This window comes from Wickerhamomyces ciferrii, contig 00152, assembly GCF_000313485.1.
Source record: "Wickerhamomyces ciferrii WGS project CAIF00000000 data, strain NRRL Y-1031 F-60-10, contig 00152, whole genome shotgun sequence".
NCBI classification, from domain to species: Eukaryota; Fungi; Ascomycota; class Saccharomycetes; order Phaffomycetales; family Wickerhamomycetaceae; genus Hansenula; species Hansenula ciferrii.
Window position 1 is genome coordinate 71,842 of NW_011887588.1, and position 23,273 is coordinate 95,114.

The 23,273-nt window shown below is 32.5% G+C and overlaps 9 protein-coding genes across 9 annotated transcripts; 4 read left to right on the top strand and 5 right to left on the bottom strand.

Annotated features, from left to right (window-relative positions):
* Window positions 1-327: 327 nt before the first annotated feature.
* On the bottom strand, window positions 328-1,410 carry GLE2 (RNA export factor GLE2; the record flags this gene model as incomplete). The annotated part of the gene is made up of 1 exon (XM_011275144.1): window positions 328-1,410. One exon carries the CDS (start codon window positions 1,408-1,410, stop codon window positions 328-330), a length of 1,083 nt encoding a protein of 360 aa, XP_011273446.1.
* Window positions 1,411-1,712: 302 nt separating this feature from the next.
* Window positions 1,713-4,004, top strand: GEF2 (Chloride channel protein; the record flags this gene model as incomplete). The annotated part of the gene is made up of 1 exon (XM_011275145.1): window positions 1,713-4,004. One exon carries the CDS (start codon window positions 1,713-1,715, stop codon window positions 4,002-4,004), a length of 2,292 nt encoding a protein of 763 aa, XP_011273447.1.
* A 2,090-nt stretch (window positions 4,005-6,094) lies between these two features.
* Window positions 6,095-8,161, top strand: BN7_4293 (uncharacterized protein; the record flags this gene model as incomplete). Its single annotated transcript, XM_011275146.1, has 1 exon — window positions 6,095-8,161. One exon carries the CDS (start codon window positions 6,095-6,097, stop codon window positions 8,159-8,161), a length of 2,067 nt encoding a protein of 688 aa, XP_011273448.1.
* Window positions 8,162-8,663: 502 nt separating this feature from the next.
* ALG3 (dolichyl-P-Man:Man(5)GlcNAc(2)-PP-dolichol alpha-1,3-mannosyltransferase) lies at window positions 8,664-10,097 on the bottom strand (the record flags this gene model as incomplete). The annotated part of the gene is made up of 1 exon (XM_011275147.1): window positions 8,664-10,097. One exon carries the CDS (start codon window positions 10,095-10,097, stop codon window positions 8,664-8,666), a length of 1,434 nt encoding a protein of 477 aa, XP_011273449.1.
* Window positions 10,098-10,406: 309 nt separating this feature from the next.
* Window positions 10,407-13,742, bottom strand: KAP123 (karyopherin KAP123; the record flags this gene model as incomplete). Its single annotated transcript, XM_011275148.1, has 1 exon — window positions 10,407-13,742. The coding sequence occupies one exon, from the start codon at window positions 13,740-13,742 to the stop codon at window positions 10,407-10,409; it is 3,336 nt and encodes a 1,111-aa protein (XP_011273450.1).
* Window positions 13,743-14,142: 400 nt separating this feature from the next.
* Window positions 14,143-16,326, bottom strand: SWI4 (SBF complex DNA-binding subunit SWI4; the record flags this gene model as incomplete). Its single annotated transcript, XM_011275149.1, has 1 exon — window positions 14,143-16,326. One exon carries the CDS (start codon window positions 16,324-16,326, stop codon window positions 14,143-14,145), a length of 2,184 nt encoding a protein of 727 aa, XP_011273451.1.
* Window positions 16,327-17,174: 848 nt separating this feature from the next.
* On the top strand, window positions 17,175-17,804 carry LSM4 (U6 snRNA complex subunit LSM4; the record flags this gene model as incomplete). The annotated part of the gene is made up of 2 exons (XM_011275150.1): window positions 17,175-17,385; window positions 17,479-17,804. The coding sequence occupies 2 exons, from the start codon at window positions 17,175-17,177 to the stop codon at window positions 17,802-17,804; spliced, it is 537 nt and encodes a 178-aa protein (XP_011273452.1).
* Window positions 17,805-18,299: 495 nt separating this feature from the next.
* On the bottom strand, window positions 18,300-20,669 carry TMN3 (Tmn3p; the record flags this gene model as incomplete). Its single annotated transcript, XM_011275151.1, has 2 exons — window positions 18,300-20,137; window positions 20,567-20,669. 2 exons carry the CDS (start codon window positions 20,667-20,669, stop codon window positions 18,300-18,302), a joined length of 1,941 nt encoding a protein of 646 aa, XP_011273453.1.
* A 227-nt stretch (window positions 20,670-20,896) lies between these two features.
* CDC27 (anaphase promoting complex subunit CDC27) lies at window positions 20,897-22,966 on the top strand (the record flags this gene model as incomplete). Its single annotated transcript, XM_011275152.1, has 1 exon — window positions 20,897-22,966. One exon carries the CDS (start codon window positions 20,897-20,899, stop codon window positions 22,964-22,966), a length of 2,070 nt encoding a protein of 689 aa, XP_011273454.1.
* Window positions 22,967-23,273: the final 307 nt, after the last annotated feature.

Here is a 23,273-nt window from a genome sequence, read left to right on the forward strand (position 1 = left end):
CTTGTTTGTAGATGTAAATGCAGAAGAAGCCATGCTGAGTATTGAACAGAGGTTCCCAAATGTCCAGTATACTTTCAAATAAAGAATGTGGGTTCGTTAACGGGGGTTGTTTGTTAAACTGATGAAATTCTGATCTTTGGTTGTAGAAATTAAAGAAGCGATTTTCTCGCTCCCTAGAAAAAGAAGTAATGGAAAAAGAATCTCAAGGAGCACATTTTCCGGTTAGCGCAGTTGGGATTACATAACAATTACGTAGTGCTCGTTGATTAGCTAATGTACAGGCGCGTGTATTACTAAGAAACATATTTAAAAGTAATTGATAAAACTTCAACGTCTCTTTTTTTGTTTGACTTCATCGTCTTTTGTAGGATGGAGTCTGATTAGGTTAGGAAGTTGTGGAGTGTTGAATGTGTGACCTTTGGACCAATCGTACGACACAGCAATCGCATAAATTGAACCATTTCTATTGAAGTTAGCAGCAGAAATTGTACCTCCTAAAGATGGGAACCCTTTAAGTCTATGTTTAGCATCTTTATCCCAGAAGTGGAAACAGCCATCTGAACCAGCCGTGGCGAAAGTACCATATACTGGATGTGCTGCAATGGAGTTTAATGAAAATATATGACTTTCTGTTCTACCAGCTTTAGTTTCATTTTGACGATGACATTTGAATGTAAAACCTGCTTTAGCTTGTTCTTGCTCATCGATGTATTGGAATGCACATCTACCTTCAATTGAACCCAGAGCGTAACCATTACCTTGTGGGTAACATGAAATTGATCTTGTTTGCCATTTCAATGGTGACATTGCTTGTTTGGATATTTGTTGTGGATTATTCAAATCGATAATACAAACATGTCTTTCAGCTGTACCAACAACCAATAGTTTTTGTGCAGCATCCATAGCATAGACTCTTTCAGGTAATTGTATAGTACTGACTGGTTGTGGTTGTCTTAAATCCCAGTATCTTAAAGTTTTATCCCAAGATCCACTAACAACAACTTGTGTATTAGTTGGACCACATTCAACAAAACGAACAGCTTTGACAGCAGCGTCATGTTGACCAATTTGCTGTTGTTGTCCACTTTGAATATCATATAATTTAACTTGTTTATCAGCACCACCTGATATCACTTTAGTACCATCTAAAGTCCATCTTGTAGTTAATACTGGAGCATCATGTTCATATAAAGCACGTCCTTCTGTTTGACCTGTTGGTAAGACTTCATAAATTCTAACTTTTTTATCCCATGAAGAAACAGATAATAAGTCAGCTTGTGGTGAAAATGCAAGATCTGATATAGAATCTTCAGGTGGATTCTGTACTATAATATCATTTTGTAAATCAGCTTCAGTAGCTTGTGAATTTGAGACAGGTGCACTAGCGGCTGGTTTGTTGAAAAAAGACATCTTCTATCAACTTGCGTCTTATCAAAATCCCCTGTAATTGATTCAATTGAAGAAAAGTTGTCAGATTTATGTCACAATTTTTGAATTGTTTATTTTTTTTTGAATGCCATTTCTAAATCAAAAAACTCGAATAGGTACTACAAAAATTGAAATTTCGCGCAAGGAAAATCAACACCGGGTAGAGTTCGCGGGTAAATAAGTATACCTGTACCATCTGTTATACAATCTCTAATGAAGTTCATTTGATATTCAAACTAGAAGCCTAAAGGTCATATATCCTTTTATTTGTCACTCACTTAATAATGTCTACTTGGGACTTAAATCCAGATCGTTGGGATGGGATACCCATCATAGAATTTCAAGAGGAAACTGCATTTACAACTAATACTTCACCAATACGACAAAAACATTACAAAGATCTTTCATCAATCGATTGGCCTCATGAATATTCAAGAGAAAGACAATCCAAGAAACAAAATGATATACAACTTGAATCATCACATTCTAAATGGCATGCTTTCATAAGGAATAGTTCCAAATGGATTGTATTGATTGGAACAGGTGTACTTATCGGAATATTGACTGCAAGTTTAGATTATTTATACAAATGGCTTACTGATTTGAAAGGTGGTGTTTGTAAGCAAGGTGTCTATATGACGTATTCAAATTGTTGTAAAGGTATTAATGAAGGTGATGTATGTGAGAATTGGTTACAATGGGATCAAGTCATTCATATAAATAAAAATGCTGCTGGTAGTTTCATTTATAAGTATTTCTTATACTTGATCACCTCATTAATTTTAGCCGTCTCTACAGCATTTATTGTTAAAGATACTGCTTTTATTAAAACCTCGGGTATTTCAGAAGCTAAAACTATTATAAGTGGGCTAGTCATAAAAGATTATTTGACATTAAAGACAATGTTGGTGAAATTTATTGGGTTGACATTAATTGTTAGCTCTGGTATGTGGGCCGGTAAGGAAGGTCCACTGGTTCATGTATCTTGTTGCTGTGCAGACTTTATTATCAAAAGGCTCCCTTCATTGAATAATAATGAAGCTATAAGGAGAGAATTACTACTAGCTGCAACAGCTGCTGGGATTTCAGTTGCGTTTAATGCACCAATTGGTGGTGTCTTATTCACTTTGGAACAAGTTACTTCTTATTTCAATGCGAGTGACAAAATGTGGAGCTCGTTCGTCTGTTGTATGGCTGGTGTCGTGGTACTGAACTCATTCAAAGAAAATACAGATGTTCTTGTAACTATGGAAAACCAGTGGTTAAGTATTGAAATGCTGGGATTTATCTTATTAGGTATATTGGGTGGTGTTTATGGTGCTGTTTTCAATAGATTAAATATGTGGTTTGCTCAATTAAGAGAAAGACTTGTGAAGACGCAAGGAGAACATTTCCAAGTTTTAGAAATTATTGGATTATCAATTGTTACTTCTGTTATAACTTATCCATTAATTTTTCCAAGATTACCATTGACCACCTTAATCACTAGACTTTATAAAGATTGTGCAGCTGAAGAATCAAATATCATTGGTGGTCTCTGTGATGATAGCAAATTTCAAGGATCTTCATTACTATTCTTAACTGGTATTGTTGCAGTACTATTAACATCTTATACTTTTGGTACTTCTGTCCCTGCTGGTGTGTTGATGCCTTCACTAACAATTGGTGCTATTGTTGGTAGATTACTGGGGATTGTTTTTGAAAGCTTACAAAATTCTAATGGTACATTATCTAGATTGTGTGAAGAAAATAGTACATTGTGTATATCACCTGGTGCATATGCTGTTGTTGGATCTGCTGCGTTCTTAACAGGTGTTACAAAGATGACAGTCTGGGTGGTGGTAACAGTTTTTGAGCTAACAGGTGCCTTGACTTATGTTTTACCAATTATGATTACCGTTTTAGTAGCAAGATGGACAAGTGATAAATTTGATGAAAAAGGTTGTTATGATTTATGGATTCAGTTTTTTGGTTATCCATACTTAAATGAAATTTTAAAACCTTTACCTTTGATAAAGAGTGAAGTTTTTATGACGCCAATGGAGAAAATGAATGTATTATATGTTGAAGATAGAACTACAGTGGAAGATTTGAAATATTTAGTTGAACGTGATTTCCAAGGTATTCCGGTTCTATTTAAAAGGGACGACCCTAAACTTTTGGGATGGATATCTTTAAGTGATTTGAAATACGAGCTTGATAAGAATTACAACTTATCAAATTCAACAAATGTTACTTTGGTGGAGAATGAATCTCAAGAATTAGGTCCTGGACTTAGCTTCCCAGAATATAACTTAATTGAAAAAAACTATGTTAATTTGAGTCCCAATTTACCATTACCAACACTGGTGGAATACTTTTTCAAGCTAAAACCAAGATTTGTTTTGTTCAGTAGTGGTGGCAATTTCAAAGGAACAATAACTCTTAAAGATATCTCAAGAATTGTGGAATTGAGTACAAATGAATTACTCAAAATCTCTGAGCAACTAACAGGACACGATGATGTGGAAGATCTTGAAGATGAGGTTGATTCTAATGAGGTTTTGTTTAGAAATGAGATGACAAATAATGCATAAGGGGGATCGACATGAATAGAGTTTTGAATGTTAAGTACTATATGTCTAAGATCTTTAATAGATATAGAAAGATTATGAAAGACAACATTTTAATTAGTGTTGGTTATCCATTAAATAATGTTATTTTATTGTACTCGTAGTTTACCACGCAAACGATTACAAGTTGTGGTTTCTAGTTGTCGATACTAGGCGGCCTGGTGTATACTATATACTATATACGTGTAGTACTCTATTGTCTATGTAACTCGGAGGTAACAGGTGCATTTTCAAGGTGGATTCGCGGTTTGTTAAAAATTGGATCACAAAACAAAAATTTAACCGAGTCACTTTAAAAGAAGAAATTTTAACTTGAACATGGCTTGATCTTGTATGAATTTTTGTTAAAGCATTCTATGTGTCTCTATATGATCAATTTAGACCCACTATGGTGATGTGAGCTTAATGGTACCAGAGTACTGCTTTATGAAGTGTTATCTAGGTCTAGGGAAGCGTGCTTCAGAGATCGACGAATTATGAAGGTTTAGACCACACATCTGACAGCTAATCCATCAAATTTCTTAGACACGAGCTGTGATTAGGTCCATGCCTTTAAAGAGCATATTTTAGTGCTCTTTAAAAGACACACGAAATCTAGACTGATCTATACTCAAGTGAACCAATGGGAAGTATGAATTGTATATATATCGTTCGCTTAGAAGATATCTTGAAGCCAGTTTGAATTGTTCTTGTAGGGCCGCCGTGTATGATGGGCATCGTGCGGTCGGGTTGATCGCAGCTTCTTTATTATCTGTACCTTGCATGCATTCAATTAGAAAAAATGTAGTAAAATTGTTGAGCAAGACATCAGGAGAATCAAGATGCCCATTGCCCATATGGAATAGTATTGAGATGAGAGTTGAATCTACTATAGTGACGAACTTTTGATGTAATTATGATATTGTATATATGGAATACTCTGATATCCTCAGCTAGCTGATAACTTACGCAAGGATGATCTGATCACCCAGTATATATATATACGCGCAGCTCAATTGACAAGAATAACAGCTGACATTTGCCAATTAATATAAATACTCATTGCTCACTTCAATTCTAATTGATTGTGAAAATCTGTCAAATCATATTATATCAGCATTCAGCTCAGCTCAAGATGAAACCAATCTCTTTCAATGCAATTTGAATAAATAGTTTTGACGACGCGTGGGAAGCCAGTTCTTTTCACTACTTGTAGGAGTGAAAAATATCAGCTTCGGATATGAAAGACCACCAAGTAGCAAAATACAGATGGTCTATCATCTAATCCGCGTACTAGAGTTAATTATAAATCAACACTACGAACTATATTGATGTGCCGAAAACGGATCATTTATGTTGACTTGTGAAAATACTATACAGTCTTCACATCCAAAACTAGCGAAATCCGAGATTCGAGGAGGAAAAACCGACCCGGTAAAGATTACCCTCACGTCGGAATCTACCCTGTCAGGAAGCGGTTAGTGAGCGCGTTCCCGATTTCTTCACCTTGTTTTCATTTCCCACCGGTGGATTCTCAAGTTTGACAGTTGAAAAGAAAATAAAAATTGATAGCCTGCCTAGTAATAATAGGCCCTATCAATTACCATTCACAGTTTTTAAAAACTGAAAACAAAAGATCAAAGTGCAAAACACCCGTCTAGTCTCACAACCTACAAGAGATTTTAAAGACGGCTAAGTGCAATTTTTAATTTGAATCCGCTCATTAGATTCAGATTTGTTTCCAGTTCAGTTTATTTCCTTGAATTTTTGACCCCCCTCGCAAATTAAGCCAAAAAGTTCGTGAAGGTTTGGCTAAGAGTTGGTTTTCAATTAGAAATTTGAGAACGCAAACCAAAAATCAAAAGGAGATTTAAGACTTGAATATTCAAAACAATAAACCAACGTTTGGTTCACATTCTTGCTAGATTATCATCATTTAATTCATCATAATACATCCACACTTTGCTCATAAGTCTCAATTCAAAAGCGCTCAAAAACATTGGTCCTCTTTATAGCCGCCCTTTGTTAATTATCTGAAAGCGTGATAGAAATCAACAACTTCAACAACCGCTGTCATGAGTGGTGTACAAAAACAGAATCAACAGTCCAAAAATGATGCTGCTGCTAAAAAGTTTGTGAATGATCTGATTTCCTCCAATTCAAAGCAATTATTGAATGCTTATGTCTATGATTTTTTAATAAAATCCTCACTTCCACAAACCGCACAAACTTTTATTAAAGAAGCTGATGTTCCAACTGATAACAACCAAAATAAAGTGGTCAAAACACCTCCTCAGAAAGATTTATTACCATTGGCAATATCTATGGATGCTCCACAAGGTTTTCTTTATGAATGGTGGCAAATCTTTTGGGATGTTTTCAATGCAAGAACACATAGAGGTGGATCTGAAAATGCTCAACATTATTATCAATTACAACTAGTTCGTCAAAGAAAAGAACATGCATTACATAGCTCAACATTCCATGCTGCTCATGCTCAAGCTCAAGGTTTCTCTGGGATGCAAACACTTCATAATCCTCCAAATCCTCAACAGCAACAACAATTGTTAATACAACAACAGCATCAACAACAGTTATTGGCTCAGCATAGAAATCAAACACAAGGCCAAATACCAGGTCAACTTCCTCAACACCCTGGAGGTGCTACAAATGTCCAAGCTGGTCCATTTGGTGGTGCGTCAAATTTTGGAGCAGGTGCTGGTGCTGCAATTGGAGGTCAATTTGGTCAACATCAACAACATCAACAACAACAAAATGATGCAAATAATTTTATGTCTCCTCATAGTCAGCCCTTACAACCTTCACAGACTCAACAGGAAGTTCAGCAACACTTCCAACAACATCAAAACCAGCTGCTGGCAAATCAAAAAAGAGTGAATATTCCTACTGGTCCTGGTTCTATTCCTCCAAGTTATGCAAGACTTCAACAACAACAAGCTCAGGCTCAATTTCAAATGAATCAAATGAGACAACAACAGCAACAGCAATTTCCACAGTTTCAACAATTTAAAGCTCCTACAATCCCTGGACCACCTTATGGACCTCAACCTCCAACACCTGTTGTTTCTAATGGTGCTAATACACCAAATTCAACTAATAATACTAAACAAAGATCTGGCGGTGCAAGTCCAAACAAGAAACCAAAATTGGACAATTCAAGCAATCATCCTTCACCATTAACTGCAGGCTCTCCTGTTAATGCAAATGCTAATAAGAATGATAATACTTCACCAGGTTCATCTTCAAACTTGAAAAATTCTACTACAAATCAAGGCAATTCTTCAAATCCAAGTCCATTAATAAATCAACAAGAAAAAGATTCAAATTCATCATCAAGTACTATTGCATTACAAGATTATCAAATGCAACTGATGCTGTTGGAACGTGAAAATAAAAGAATGCTGGATGGTTCTAAGAAAGACAGTTTAAGTAATGGTAATGAAAAGAAAAAGAGTCCATTGAACTCAAAGATGCCACCACCAAAGAAAAATTTGAAAAATGGTACACCCTCATCATCACCTGCTGTTGGAAACAATAAATCAATTGAAAATGGTACCAAAACTACTGCCAATGGCCGAAAGAAGAAGGAACCAGCTAAAAGAAAAAGTAAGAAGAATGCTGCATTAAATAATAACAACAATACATCTGAACCACCAACTCCAACTACTCCATTGACACCAAATGCAGTCGGAAACAGCAACAACAATAACAATAATACTGCAGCCGTTAAGAAGGAATCTAATTTAAAAGAAGAAAAGGCTTCATCACAACTGACTCCACCTAACTCTGAAAATGCAACAAACACAAATACAGATGAACAACAAGCTCAATCTCAACAACCTCAAGATGAAAGTCAACCTCAAGAACCAACCTTGTCACAATCAGATGATAAAGATATCACTAAACCTAGCGATGAAATGCTGGGTGGTTCTCAAATGCTTTCAGGTCATAATTCACATGCTATTTCAAATGATCTGTACAATGATTTCCCATTATCAGACTTTTCAAATGATCTGGCTGGTGACGATAATTTCAACTTGGAAAATTTTTTGAATACTGATGGTGGCGAGTTGAGTAACTTCGATAGCTATTGGAAAGACAGTGTTGAAGCAACTGATTGATTGAAACCGTTATTGTGCTGTTTCATTTTTTATGGTCTACTTTTTGTCAATTTCGTTGTCTATTCATAAATTATAAAGGGTTTCACATATTAAAGGTGGTTCTAGTTTCATTTACCAAGTTGCCATTTGTTTGGTTTGTGTTTTTTGTGCTTATGTTCTCTATTGTTCTTATTTGTTCTGTTTGTTCTGTTTGTTCTGTTTCTTCTATTTCTTCATGTTTTTTTTTTCATCTTTCGGTATTATTAATCGTTTAATTTCTTCACTTCAATTGTTGTCACTTTTATTTATTCCTAAATTTACAAAAAAGATGGTTCTCAACAGAAACCCTCATTAGACATATAGATCGTATTTGGGAAAGTGATTATATTATTTTTCAAATTGGTCATTATCTTATATATTAAATATTATTGTTATATACCATTATTTCATAGTTCAATCGAATATATTGATGAACAATCTCATATTTTCTAGTTATAAACGTACTTTTGTAGTTTGGGTTTATTCATTTTACTTTCTTGCTATTTTCAACTTTTATTTCTAAACGATTATTGAAAAAGTAACCACCTATGACAGCAACATTTATAGCCAACAACACTGCAGAACTATGTTCTGTAGATGGAAAAACATTCCAACACCATTCATGTGCAACGAATAAAATAACTGAGACAATCCAATTAATATTACCCAAATATAACATATATGGGAAAGTCCAAGCATACCATGATAAAAATTGATAGTGTAAACTTCTTGAACAAATTATACCAATCAAATTTGAACTTGCCATTACTCCCATAACATACATTGGTGCTTTTGATGGGTCATTTATCACATGTTTTGGTGATACTGTTTGTTTATGAACCTTGAATAGATCTAACAAAAGCTGAATGTTACTTTTACCTGTAATGGAGGGTTTAGCCCATTTTCTAAATAAGAAAGTCAACAATAATGCAATATGAAGAAATAATAAGATATGATGGAATTTTGTAGAGTTGAAAATATCAGCAGATAAGAACCTCCAATTGACGGTCCATTTGTAAAGAAATCTTCTTTTGAAATCGAAAGCGTTGGCCAAATAACTGTCTCTGATTTCAGCTCCACTAAACAAAAATTGCCAGCTGATAACAGCTTGAGTCAACACAACAACAACCAAAGGAACCAGAGCTCTTAAAATGACTTCGTTGTTTAAGAAGTAAACAGCAATACCAAATCCAGGTAAGTACAATAATGCATTCATTTTAATAGAAATTGCAATCCCGAATAAAATACCAGCAATTTGATTACTCAATAATTTAGACAATCTTGGTCTAGATGTTTTCCAAACACTAGCCTGTTGTAAAGTCAAAACTGTGACAACCATGAAAAATGTAGTAAAGCAATCATTAAATAACCTCAAAACGTAAATGGAATGTAATCTTTTAGATAATGTTAACAAATGAACAGTCCATGGTGGGACATTCAATCTAAGGTAAACCAAAAACACAAGGGCTAAAGTTATGACATATAACCAGCCAAAAAATGTTTGACCAACTTCGATGTTTTTAGTTCCATATGTTAACCAAGATAAGAATCTATAAATCCAAACATGACCAGCTGGATATACTAATGGACCTGTACCACCAAAAATGTTTGCATAGTTTAACTCACCACTATTAATTATAGTGACTTGTTCCATGTACGCCGTATAATCAATTTCAGTGTACGATATAAACCCCTTGATAAGCTTTACTGCAATGGACTCAACCACCAATAGAATTGGGATCACTATCTTGGTGAATTCTGGGTTAAATATGAGTTGTTTGAATCCATAAAGTATATCAGCTATGACATTACTGAAAGTTAATTCTGGTAATTCTCTGGTTGGTGAAGATGGTTCATGATCAGGGACTAGTTCATCTGGATGACTATCACTCTTTTTGGCACTCTCATCAGCTACCATGATCTTGTTGACTCAATTGAAAGTCCCGTTTAGGATAGTACTCGATGGAGATCTGATATTATCTATCTGTCAACATGAGCCAAAATTTTCGGATCTAGTTTGGTATTAATTCGCGGAAATTTAAACTACACCAAAAGTTTTAACGTATATGACAATTTTATTCAAGCAAAATTATAAAACAAAATATGTGTATCAGTATATCGACAAAAAGGAGGTATCAACTATATCTTGTATGACTTCTATGTATTACTATTATGACAATGTTTGGGGGATCGGGTGAGTTGTATGCAGAAATGGTAATTCTTAAACTTAAGCAACAACTTGTTTCAAGAATGCATTTTGAGAAACAACACCAGAGTATTTAGAATCCAAGTATTTTAATAAATCGACAATTTTAGCTTTTAATTCTGGAGTTTCAAATTGTTTGAATCTATCAATATTTTCTTCTCTACCTAAAGTGGATTCTCTTTCTAATTTTTCTCTTTCAGCTTCTTTTAAGAAAACATCAGCAAAGACTTCAACAACTTTTGGAGTGAATTGGACAATTTCTTCATTTGAATCTTGGTATAATTTAGCAATTAATTCAAAGATTGGAGTGTTTTCTTCGAAGGCAGATTGTAATGGTAAATGTTCAAATAAGATTGGTAAAACAACGTTCAATGGAGTAGAATCTTGTTGTTTTAAAGCTAATCTAGCAACACAACCACAAGCATTAGCATATGATCTGTGAATAACATCCTTGGATTCTTCATCGTCTTCTTCAACGTTAGCTTCTTGTTTTTGGACTTTTGATAATAAAGTTGATAATAAGTTGAAGATATCTGGGTATGTACTTGAGTAGTTGTTGTTGGAATGGTAGATTAAAACACCGATACCGTAAGCAGCATTACCTCTAACTTCAACAGATTTATCATTTTGTAAACGTTGAGTAAACATTTGTAAGAATTCATCAGTGTATGGGTTTGATGATTTTAAACCAGAACCAATTTCAGCTAATGCACCAATAGCTGAGACTTTTTTGTTTTTACTCTTTGAGGTAACATTTGAAGCAATGATATCTTTGAATGAGCTGAAGATTTTGTTGAAATCTGGACCTAAAGCTAATGAAAGGTTGACAAGGACTTCTAAAGCACTTTCAAATAACATAGCATCGGTTTCTGAAGCATCAGCTTCTTCATCTTCTGGGATTTCATCATCATCTAAAGTTTGTGATAAATGTTCACCTTTCAAAATTTGCATTAATTCAGCACATAAATCTTCCAAGTTTTGACTGTCACCGTTATCAATAACAATGATAGCACCGTATCTCTTCAATAATTCAGCGAATGAATCCAAGATAGCAGCAACCATGGATAATTCGTATTCTTCACCTAAAGCACGGATAGATAATTCTCTAGCATGTTTGATCAAGTTTAAGATGTTAGCATCAACATAAGAAGAAGCTGGAGCACCAATTGGGTAGTTTTTGTTAACAACAGTGATTGAAACCATAGCTTCAACAACTTTCCATAAACAAGCTAAAGCAGTTTCTCTCATACCATATGATTCTTCGGCTTGTTTAGATAATGTTTCAACAGCTTGTTCAACGTATTCAGCAAATAAATCTTTAGTACCTAAGGCTAATTCTGATAAAGCAATGGCAGCAATTTCCTTCTCAATGGTGATACCAGTGTGAACTTGGAATTTGTTAGTTAAATCTTCTTCTTCATCAAAGCCGTCTTCAAGATCATCTTCGTTAACATTGATGTTAAATTCTTCTTGTTCTAAACATTTGAAAATGATTGGCATAACTTTTGGTAAGAATGGAGCAAAATCTTTTTTGTAAACCTTAGCCATGTTTGAGACGAAAGCATAACCAGATTCTCTTAATCTTGAGTTTTCTGAGTTGATTGAAGTGTAAGCAGCATCAACTAATGGTTCAGCGTATTTACTGAATGATTCAGAACCAACAGCTCTGGCCATAGTGGAGATATTTTCAAAAGTTAAGGCTCTTAATTCAATATCATCTTCTTCTAAACCTTCAACTGAAGCAGAGTTTTGAATAAAGTGTTGTAAAATTTCAACTGATTTGTCAAAGTATGGTCTGAAAGCAGTACCAGCAGCATAAGCAGTTGAACCAATAGCAGAAACAATGATAGATCTTAAGCTTGATTTTTCAGTAACTTGTAACATGTGGAATAATTTGTTCATTAATGGTTCCAAATAGTTGACAATAGCATCATGTGACATAAATTCAATCAAAGTATCTAATGAAGTACAAGCATATTTGTAAACAACAGCATTTGTTGCACTGTCAATGATTTCAATGACTAAAGGTAATAATTGTTCGTGGAATTCAGCTAATAAATCTTGTAATTCAGAAGTTAATTGAGCTAAAGCACGTAAAGCACTAACTCTAACAAGTAATTCTGAATCTTTCAAACCACCGACAATAGCTTGAACAACTTTATCTAAATGACCACTGTAGTAATCTGGAGCACCAGTAGCAGTAGCACCGATAGCTAAGAAACCAGCTCTTCTTTCGAATTGGTTGGTAGAGCTCAAAAGAGAGTTTAATTGTTCAAAAATTGGGTTAACAACTTGTGATGGTGGTAATTCTGATGATGCGACAGTTAATAATCTTAAAGCTAATGAAGTTGGTTCATTTTCTTCATTTTCATTTTCATCTTCATCATTGGCTAATTCAGCTTCAACATCAACTTCTTCGGAAGCAATTTTCAAAGCAGCTAAAGTTAAATCACGACCTAATTTCTTTGATGAGATTTTAGTTTTTCTGAAAGTAATAGCTGAAGTTAAGAATTGGAAAGCGAAAACTCTAATTTCATCATCTAATTGATTGTTTAAGGCAATTTCAGTCATAATTTGGATCAAAATAATCAAGTTATCACCAGTTAATTTAGTATCTAATAAAATTAAATCGTTTAAAGAGTTGAAAACTTGTTTTGAAATAACTTCATCACCGCTTGCAATGACTTCTTTTAAAACATCAACCATTGATGGGATCAAATTTTTGAAAGCAGTAGCCATTCCATTATCAATATGTAAGCTTGATTCAATCAAGTTAGCAACGGAACCTAAAGCTAAAACAGAGTTTGATCTAACTTCATTACTGTTTTGGTCATGTAAAGTTTTAGCAAATAATTCTAAGAATGATTTAACATGTTGTTCTAATTCTGGTAAATTAGTTTCCAAAATTGATAATAAGACGAAAGTTGAAGTTTCTTTACCTGCAACATTTGAATCATCAACAGCAGCATTGACTAATAATGGTAATAATGATTCCCAAGTGTTGGTAGAAAATTCGTATTCAGCAATAGCAGCAACAACTCTAGCAGCAGAATGACGAATTAATTTTGATTGTTCTTTAAAAGTGGAAGTTAAGATTGATTCTTTAATTTCATTTTTAATACTTTGATCCACGGTTTCCCAATGTTTGTTAACCAATTTTCTAGATTCAACAGCTGCCAATTGTCTTATTTGATCATTTGGATTGTTTTGTAAAATATAGATGATAGCTGGTAATGAAGCTGGGTTTGGGTAGAATTCATTTGAAAGTTTTGCAGTAGCAGCTTTAATAGCAGCTGAATCAGGCAAAGTGACTTGGGTTAAAGTCTCTTGTAAACTAGCGACGAACTGTTGATCCATTTTTGTCTAATAATTATTTATGAAATATGAATGAAGCGGTTGAACCAGACCTCTGAAGAAAAGCTTTTCAAGTAGAAAGAGATGGAAAAAGTCTTTGAAGAGTCCGGAATGTTACAATATAAATGCATCTTTTTACTTACATTTCTTTATAGATATTTTTTTTTCTGCGCATTGCAGAAATTTTTTTGATCAGGGTCACCCACCTCGGATCTGCAGGATTTTGTGCGATGAGCTTTGGATCGTCAATTCCGGTCAAGTCTATATGTCACATAAAATTACGAGTAATAATCTCTTGATTTCAAAAAAAATCATTAAAGGGTACATTAATATAATTATATAATATGTGCAAAATGAAGGATATATCCCTGGGTGTTCAAAAAAGTTCAAATTGTATTGTTGTTTATTCAGCTTTTTGAGCTGTTGAAGTTAAATCATTTTCAATCTCATCAATTAATTCATCAATATTTTCAAATTTTAAATCACAAGAAATTGAAATCAATCTTCTATAATTATTCATCTTACTATTTATACTTTGTTTTGTTAATTCATTCAATATTTTTTCCACAACACCTCTTCTATTAAATTGTAATTTAGTTAAATGTAATGCTAAATCAAATTCATTAGAATTATTATTCATCAAACTTATAGATGATTCTTCCTTATGAACCAATTTAGCCAGACTTAAAGCTTGACTTCTCTCTATTAATTTATTTAAATGATTTGTCTTTTGTTCACAAACTTGTTCTAAATTTTCAATGTTGCTTAACAATTCATCTAATGAAGATCCATTATCTATTTGAGCTAAAACAACTTGATTCTTAGCTTCTGTACTTTTTATATCAGCTTCCAAATCCTGTAATATAGTTTTCGTATGTTCATTTTCTTCTTCTTTTGCCTTCAATTCATTATCATAAGCATCAGCTAATGAACTTAACATTGAAGTGAAAATTGGACCAACTTCTTGTAATGGTAAACTTGGAATTGGTGGGATTGGAGCATCTAAAGTTTCATCTTCATCTTTAATAAAACTTGAATCTTCTTTAATAAAACTCACGGTATCATTACCATTTTCTTGAATATCTTCAAGTGCTTCTTCCTGTGTTGGTGAAGTAACAGCACCATAACGAGTTAATAATTCAACTAATTCAGGATTATTTGAAAATTTTGCTAAATCTAAAGCAGAATTACCTTTAAAATCTTTATGATTAACCACAATTCTTAATAAATTTTCATTACCTTGAGATAATTTATTTAATATTATTTCTAAATAATATTTTGAAGTATCATATTTTGTCTTTATAGATTCACAAATATAATGCATTGGAGTTCTACCACTTTTATCTGGAGTATAAAGACAATTTTTCATAAGATCAACTAATTTATGGAAATTATTTTTTTGAAATGAATTATTGAAAAAAATTGCCCTTGAAATACAATTTAATCCAGTTGAATTTGGATTCAATGGATCTGAACCAAATTTTAATAATAATTCAATTAATGGAACATTTGCCATTGCACTTGCCCAATGTAATGGAGTATGACCTTCTTCATCAATTTGTTCATTAAAATCAAAATCATTTGGTGGATGATGTAAAACTTGTGGAACTTCATCAGTTTCATTACTGAAAAATTGAATTAAATTTTCTGTATATATAACTTTTGCATTTTTAATATCTGAATTTTGAGGTGAAGAATGACCTGATGATATTGAAGTATCAGAGTCTCTCATAACTTCATCCATTTGAGTTGATAAAGAACCATCATCTTGAGACCAATTTTCACCAGCTGATCCTGTGGGTCTATGTTGTTGATATTCTTGTGGTTGATAAAATTGAGGTTGTGAAATAATTTGATGTTGTTGAGATTGTTGTGGTTGTTGTTGAAATCTATATGCTTGTTGTTGTTGTTGCTGCTGTTGTTGTTGTTGTTGCTGTTGTTGTTGTTGTAATTGTTGAAAGCTTTGTTGATGATGAAGTTGTGGTGCTGGTTGAAATTGTCCAAATGTTGCTTGTTGAGGTACTTGTGGAAATTGTTGAGGTAAATAATTATTAGATTGATGAGATAAGTCACCATTTTGTAAATGTGGTAAGTTTTGTTTTGGTTGTTGCCAAAATATATCTTCTTGAGAAGGTGCTAAATTTTGAGCTTCATTGAAAGATCTTTGTTGTTGTAGTTCTAATCTAGCCTTTTCAGCAGCTGCTGCTTCAGCTTTCTTCTTCTTGGTGTTATAAGTTCTTTTAGGTTTCTTTAAGGGACTTTCAAGATCACTTCCATTAGTACTTGGTTGAGCAGATGCAGTTGGTGTTGGTTTAACTTTAGTTCTTCTTGGTAATGGAGTATTTGGATCTGGAACATAGGATAAAATTGGAGCCATATCATCAGTAATATTATATTTATGAGCTAAAGGACGCGCAACTTCTAATGGGATCCATGTACCTTGGAAACGACCATAACCACCTTGAATTTTTTCATGAGTACCTTTTTGAACTTCTCTTTCTAAGATTCTAGTTCTATGGGCTTTGGGGAATTTAGCAGCTTTCAAGATCTGTGTAGCGTTGACCCAATTATCTGAACATCGTCTCATAATGGGAATTTCATCAATATAACACTCGTAAACATCAAGCTATAATAGAATGTTAGTATCACTGAAAAAAGTTCCCAGAGAAAAGCTTGAAAGAATTTAACTCACATTAGAATATGTTGCAAGGAAAAGGTTTTCAGTGGTCATATTGCTTCACAATTTAGACCTTCTAGGTATTTAATTTTAACAAAATGTCTCTTGTTAACTATGAGACAGTAAAAAAAATTATTTCAAAGGGATAACCAAAGTGATAAAATAGCAAAAGATTGGGTAGTAAGAATGAGATGGAACAAGTCTGGGAATGAAGGGCAATATGGAGTAGCAAAGTAATAGCCAAAATAATGTGCTTTTGAAGGCTGTTTTTTGTGGTTTCCAATGGTTTTGAATCCGAATTGTTGGTTGTTTAAATCTTGTTTTGTCTAGCGAAATTCCTTACGCGTAAATGAAGTGCTTTTTCCTGAAAAATCGATCGACTTTATCGCTCTTTTGGGAAAACTAATTACACACCGCGTAGCACAGGGGTTTCTATTGGGGGAAAATAGGTGATTAATACATGTATGAGTACCTAATAATACCAGTATTACTCAATTGTATCAAGATTTCTTTTCAACGACTTTTTTACGCTTAAATTTGGTGTTTAAATGAACTTTTACTGAAAGAATGATTACGTGAACCCTCGGTTATTGGTTTAGTCATGTGATACTGTCTCGCGAATGTCCCCGGATTTCCCGTTTTCATTACTTTTAAAATTCGAATTGTTGATAATTCGAAAGTTGAAATCCAATATGAGTTAATTTAAAACACTGTGAATATTTGTTTACACTGGCATTGAGACTCTTTGAACGTACATTATGGTGAGTATCAGTGATGAGAATTGTGTGGTGATGGAATACAGCTTACTAACATGTGGAAAACAGCTACCTTTGTATTTGCTAACAGCTGCTAAGGGCCAACCAACTTTGGTGGAGCTTAAATCTGGTGAAACTATAAACGGTGTTTTAACTGAAATTGATAACCTTATGAATTTGACTTTAACCGATGTCATTGAAACTAGTCCTGTGAGTAAAAACTATTATTATAATGATTATGAGCTCTATACTAACAAAAAATAGAATGGTGAATCTTTTAAAAAAATACCTGAAATCTTTGTTAGAGGTAAAGATGTTAAATATTTAAGATTACCTGAAGAATTAATAGGAGAAATTAAACAACGTAATTTACAAAACCAAGAACAACGTTTCAATAGAAATAGAAACAATAATAATAATGATAGAAATAATCAAAATTATAATCAAAAAAGAAACAATAACAGAAATTATAATAATCAAGGAAATAGAAATAATCAAAATCAAAATCGTCGTAATAACAATGGTTATAACAATAATAATGGAGGTCCTCGTTATAACAATGATAGACGCCAAAACCAAAACCAAAACCAACAACAGCAACAACAAGTACCACAACAACAACAACAACAATAAGATAAAAAATGTTTGTAAAATATCCAGTATTTATGTGTAATGATGAGTTATAAAGTTAAAAGGTTTTTTTTTTCTTTTTTTTCAGATTAATGAATCCATTTTATGAAATATAAGTAAATCTAATGTATTAATCGTTTTTTTACCAAAGAAAAGGGCCACTTGTAAACATATAATATCGTAGTGTTTAAATACATCAGTATACCTAGCTATTCCAAGAAAAGCAAAGACTAGCTTATTTTATTTATAATATTATATAATAACGAATTGAAATTAAGAAAGATATAATTATATTTATATCAAATTATAATTTCCATGTAAATCTATATGAAACCAATATATTTATATTTGATTGTTCTTTTTTCAATGTTTTGTTTATATTAAAAAGAATGGAAAAATGCAAATGTGAATTAATAATTGAATATTATGGTTTTGAAATTTAATTTTTTTGATTTTGATTTTTAAAATATGTTTTTAGAAAGTTGTTTTAGTTTTATTTTAATCAGCTTTAATAGCACCATAAATTTTATAAATAAATGTTGAAGCTGCAAATAAACCTAAAGCACCAGTTGCAATACCAATTAAAATACTTAATATAGTAGTATAAGAGAAAAATAAAACAATTGAAGGGAAATCTGTAACTTTTAAATGACTGAAAAAATAATAAATTGAATAAATTTCAATATACCATGCAACACTTGTACCAATCCAAAAAGATCTCCATTGCCATCTCCAATCTCCATAAATTAATGATAAATAAATTGCCACAATAACACATTCAATAACAACAACACTTAATAATAAGATAGTAAATGATAAAAATCCATACATATAATAAAATGAAGTTTTTTCTAACCAAACTGATCTGAAAACAAATAATAATTCAACATAAATTGTACCAAATGGTATAACACCAAAAATTGGAATTGAATAAAAATATTTAAGAAATTTTGGTTGAGCTCCAACATTTTTAACTGGTAAATTTAAATTTGCATTGTTTTTTGGAGGAATGGATTTATTACCCAATATACCACCAATTATTGATAATGGAACTTCAAGTACCAAAAAAAATGTAATTAATAATACAACAGTACCAAATGGTAAAGCAACTGATGAATCTTTTGCCCAAACAATACAATTTAAGATTAAAACTGATAATAAAACAAGAAATGGTAATGTTCCGCCGAAAAGAATTGAATATTTAATTGAATTAATACCATTTTGTTCATTTTTAAACATTTTGAAAAATCTTATACCTGAATAACCTGCAGCAGTTCCACCAATGATGAAAAAACTTAAAGCTGCAGTAAGAACACTATTTCTAATATTTGGACCCAAAATCCCCAATACTGATACAATTAATACCCCAATTATTGTGAAAAACACTTGAACACCTGAAGATAAAATTATTGATAACAATAAAGGTTTTTTAGGTTCTCTAAATACATCATTTGAAATTAATTTCCAACCTGAATTATTAAAATTATCACTTTTATCACTTTCAATTGGAATATTATCAGTTGCTATATCAATATTACTATTATTATAAGTTTGAATATCACGATTTAAAGTTCTTAATAAAACAACACCAACAACTGCAGAAAGGAATGATACGAGGACAAGTGAATTGATTAATGAAATCCAATGGATATGATCATCATTAACTTCACCAGTGAAATATAAATTCCATCTTTCACTCCATGAAACTTTTGATTCTTCTCTCCAATAAACTGCATAAGTATATGGAATAACAACATTTTCATTTGAATCTGGATTTAACATAAAATGTTCATGATTCTTTGAGGCACCAGGACAATGGAAATCACTAACACTTCTTGGATAAACTTCAAATCCAACAATTGTCTTTTTTCCATCTTTTTCAGTATGAAATCTAATAACAAGCATAACATGATTATTTAAATATGTATTACCATCTCTAACAAAACCTAAAGGAAATCCTGCAGCATAATATTTTTTATTATCAGTTGAACTTATAAAAGTAGTAGCACCTGGTAAATCATCAATTTGCCATTCAACAACATATCCACTTCTTATTAATTCATCAGCTCTCTTGATAGCTTGAGGTCTTGTTATACGATCACATAATCTATGACATGCAGCATCTTCATTAAAATTCAGGATATAATCTGAACCCCAAATTCTATCACCTCTTATCACTTCATTTAAGGAAAGATGTAAAGGTCTAGCATCTTTTGTAGGGGGGCATATAAATGGAAGTTCATAATATGCATAGGGCAATTGAGTTGAATCTGATTCAACTCTATTAACTAATAAATTCACTTTTTCACCTTTTTCATAATAAGTTGGGGTCCATCCTTTTGTGATAGTTAGTATATGTACATTAATCTCATCTGATTAATCATCTTGGAATGAATGGGGGTGGTTCATTTTAATGTCTGTAGACACTTGTACCTCATCAACAATCAGGTACACGCGATGTCAGAAAAATCCCGATCCACACAAAACAAGTGAACCAGCACTCCAGATCCAAAGACACTTACCAAAGGGATCCCATGCCAATGTGCTCTGTACGATGCAACTGAGTAGTATCACCACTCTCCATTTCATTATGTTTGTGTTTTTGAATAACCAATTCACAGCTTATAGCACCAAAATTCTTGTACGCTTGGTTCAATGCCTTTTTAAAATTATTATTGACTTCCAAAGTTCAAATTTCGCTTCTTCAATGTATCGAAGTTCGCGCGCGTACTTGTTTCAGGCTGATTACGTAAATGAAAGCGTACTGCTTATGTCATCTGGGAGTCTAGCCAACTTAATTTTTTTGTTTTTGTTTTGATTTTTGATTGAATTTTGAAATGCTGGTTTGTTTTGGCGGTTTTTGAGCATTTGATTCGTTTGGAAGATTAACCGCTGAAGGAAACTTGGTACTGTTCTTTTTGCTGGTGAAGGAAGAGAAGAAAGCTGGTGTTTGCTGAGAGAAGTTTGTGTTTACTGGGTGTTTCGTGCTTTAAATTGTGTGCATTTCCCAGATCTTTGTGGCAAGTTTAATTAAAGCTCATCTCAGGTTAATTTAAATCTTAGGGAGATATTACTATCATTATACACATTGAATCATGAGTTTCAAAGAATATAGTGTCCAACAGCTACGGTCCATCGTGATTTATGGGTTGGATAATGATCTTTTATCATCTGCTGAATTTGCCGCGGAAAGATTAGTTGCAGAGACTACGAATTCTGATATGGATTCATTACATTTATATGGTCTAGTGCTATTGAAATTGAAAAGATATAAAGCTGCTTATAACTTGACAGCTAATGAATCTCATGCTGGATGTACATATGTATTTGCTAAAGCTGCTCTTGCCCTTGGAAAACCATTTGAAGGTATTAGTACATTATTTAAAAATCAAAATCTTTGGGAAAATATACCATGTTCGCTAAGTTCTTATTATGAATCAAATAGATCATCTTCTCTGATACCTGATACAGCTGTTTTTTATAATTTACTGGCAAAACTTTTCACTTTGGTGGATGATTATAAAGAAAGTGCAGTTTATCATTCAAAAGCTTTGAAAGAAAATCCATTTTTATGGGAATCTATAGAAGAATTAAATAAAATGGGTGCAAATTATAGAGTTAAATCAATCTATAAAATTGCATCTGGTGCTAAATTTTCTCTAGGTTCAACAAATGATACACTAAATAATTTTTCACATTCAAATAATGATCAATATAATCGAGATCCATTTGGTGATTCTTCTAATTTAAACCCACCTCCAAGAACTACATTAAAAGCTGAAGGTTTTGATTTTGGTAAAGCTATACGAGAGGAAAGCCCTGAATTTCAAACACCAAGAGTTAAACAATCAATACTGCCCAATGCTCCAACAAGGAAAACAAGATCATCAATAACAAGATCAGACGCTTTCAAACAACCACCATCTGTTTCAGTGGGGAGTGAAAGTATAAAAAGATCTTCAAGACTGGCTGCTTCAAAAGTTAGTTCAAGATTAACTGCTCATCCTCTGTCAAGTGCTACCAAAAATTCAACAAATATGCCACCATCTATAACGAGGAAAAATTCAGGATCAGAACATACTTTGAGGAAAAATAAGATTTTTTCATTATCTTCAAATTCATCTACAAGTGATAGTTCTAAAAAATCACTTTATCTGTCAAACGAAGAATATGGTGAACAGTATGTGATTGGTCTTTATTCATCATATGCAAAAGGTTTTAAAGCTATGAGTCGTTATGATTCTTTTAAAGCTATAAGGTTGTTATCATCATTACCTGAAAATCATAAAAATACACCATGGACTTTAAGTAAATTAGGTAGATTACATTTTGATATTGTTAATTATGAAGAAGCTTTAGTTTATTTTAAAAAATTAAGAGAATTGGATCCTACAAGAATAGAAGATATGGAATATTATTCAACTTTGTTATGGCATTTACAAGATTCAGTTGCACTTTGTAATTTAGCTCATGAATTACAAAGTATACATAAGAATACACCAGAAGCTTGGGTTGCTATTGGTAATTTATTTTCATTAAATAAAGATCCAGATGAAGCTATTAAATGTTTTCAAAGAGCTACTCAAATTGATTCCAAATTTGTTTATGCATATACTTTACAAGGTCATGAATATGTTTCAAATGATGCTTATGATAATGCTTTGGAATGTTTTAGAACCTCATTAGTCTTAGATCCAAGACATTTCAATGCTCTGTATGGTATTGGTATGGTTAATTTAAAATTAGGTAATTTCCATATAGCTGAATTCCATTTTAGAAAAGCATCTCAATTAAATCCAGTTAATCCAATTTTAATGTGTTGTTTAGGTATGATGTTGGAAAAATTGGGTAAACGAGATCAAGCATTAGAACAATATGAATTAGCTGCAAAATTACAACCATTAAGTGCCTTACCATTATTTAAAAAGGCACAATTACTATATTCTGAAAATAGATTTGGTGAAGCACTTGTTGATTTACAACGTTTAGAAGAAATAGCACCAGATGAAGCAAGTGTTCATTATTTATTAGGTCAACTTTATAAATATGGTGGAAGAAAATTAGATGCTATAGTACAATATACTGCAGCCTTGAATTTAGATCCAAAGGGTGCACCAATTGTTAAAATGGCTTTAGAATCTTTACAAGATACAAATCAAGAATAATGATAAAACGTACAAACACATAAACAATTTGAATGACATTAATTATAATAACGATATAAATTATATAACCTGTAATTTCTAATACATCAATTCAATGATTTAATTCAAAGCTTTTTGTAATACTTTGTGTGATATATCATTGTTTTTCATATGGTGGTGGTGGCTCTTCGGGTTCATCAACAGAATTCACATTCAGTTTATTTATCTTCATATCATCAAAATCAGTATCAGTATCTTCTTCTTCTTCAACACCATAATTGATCATTTTCAAATATTCAAAAGGTGGATCCCAAATAGTTACACATTT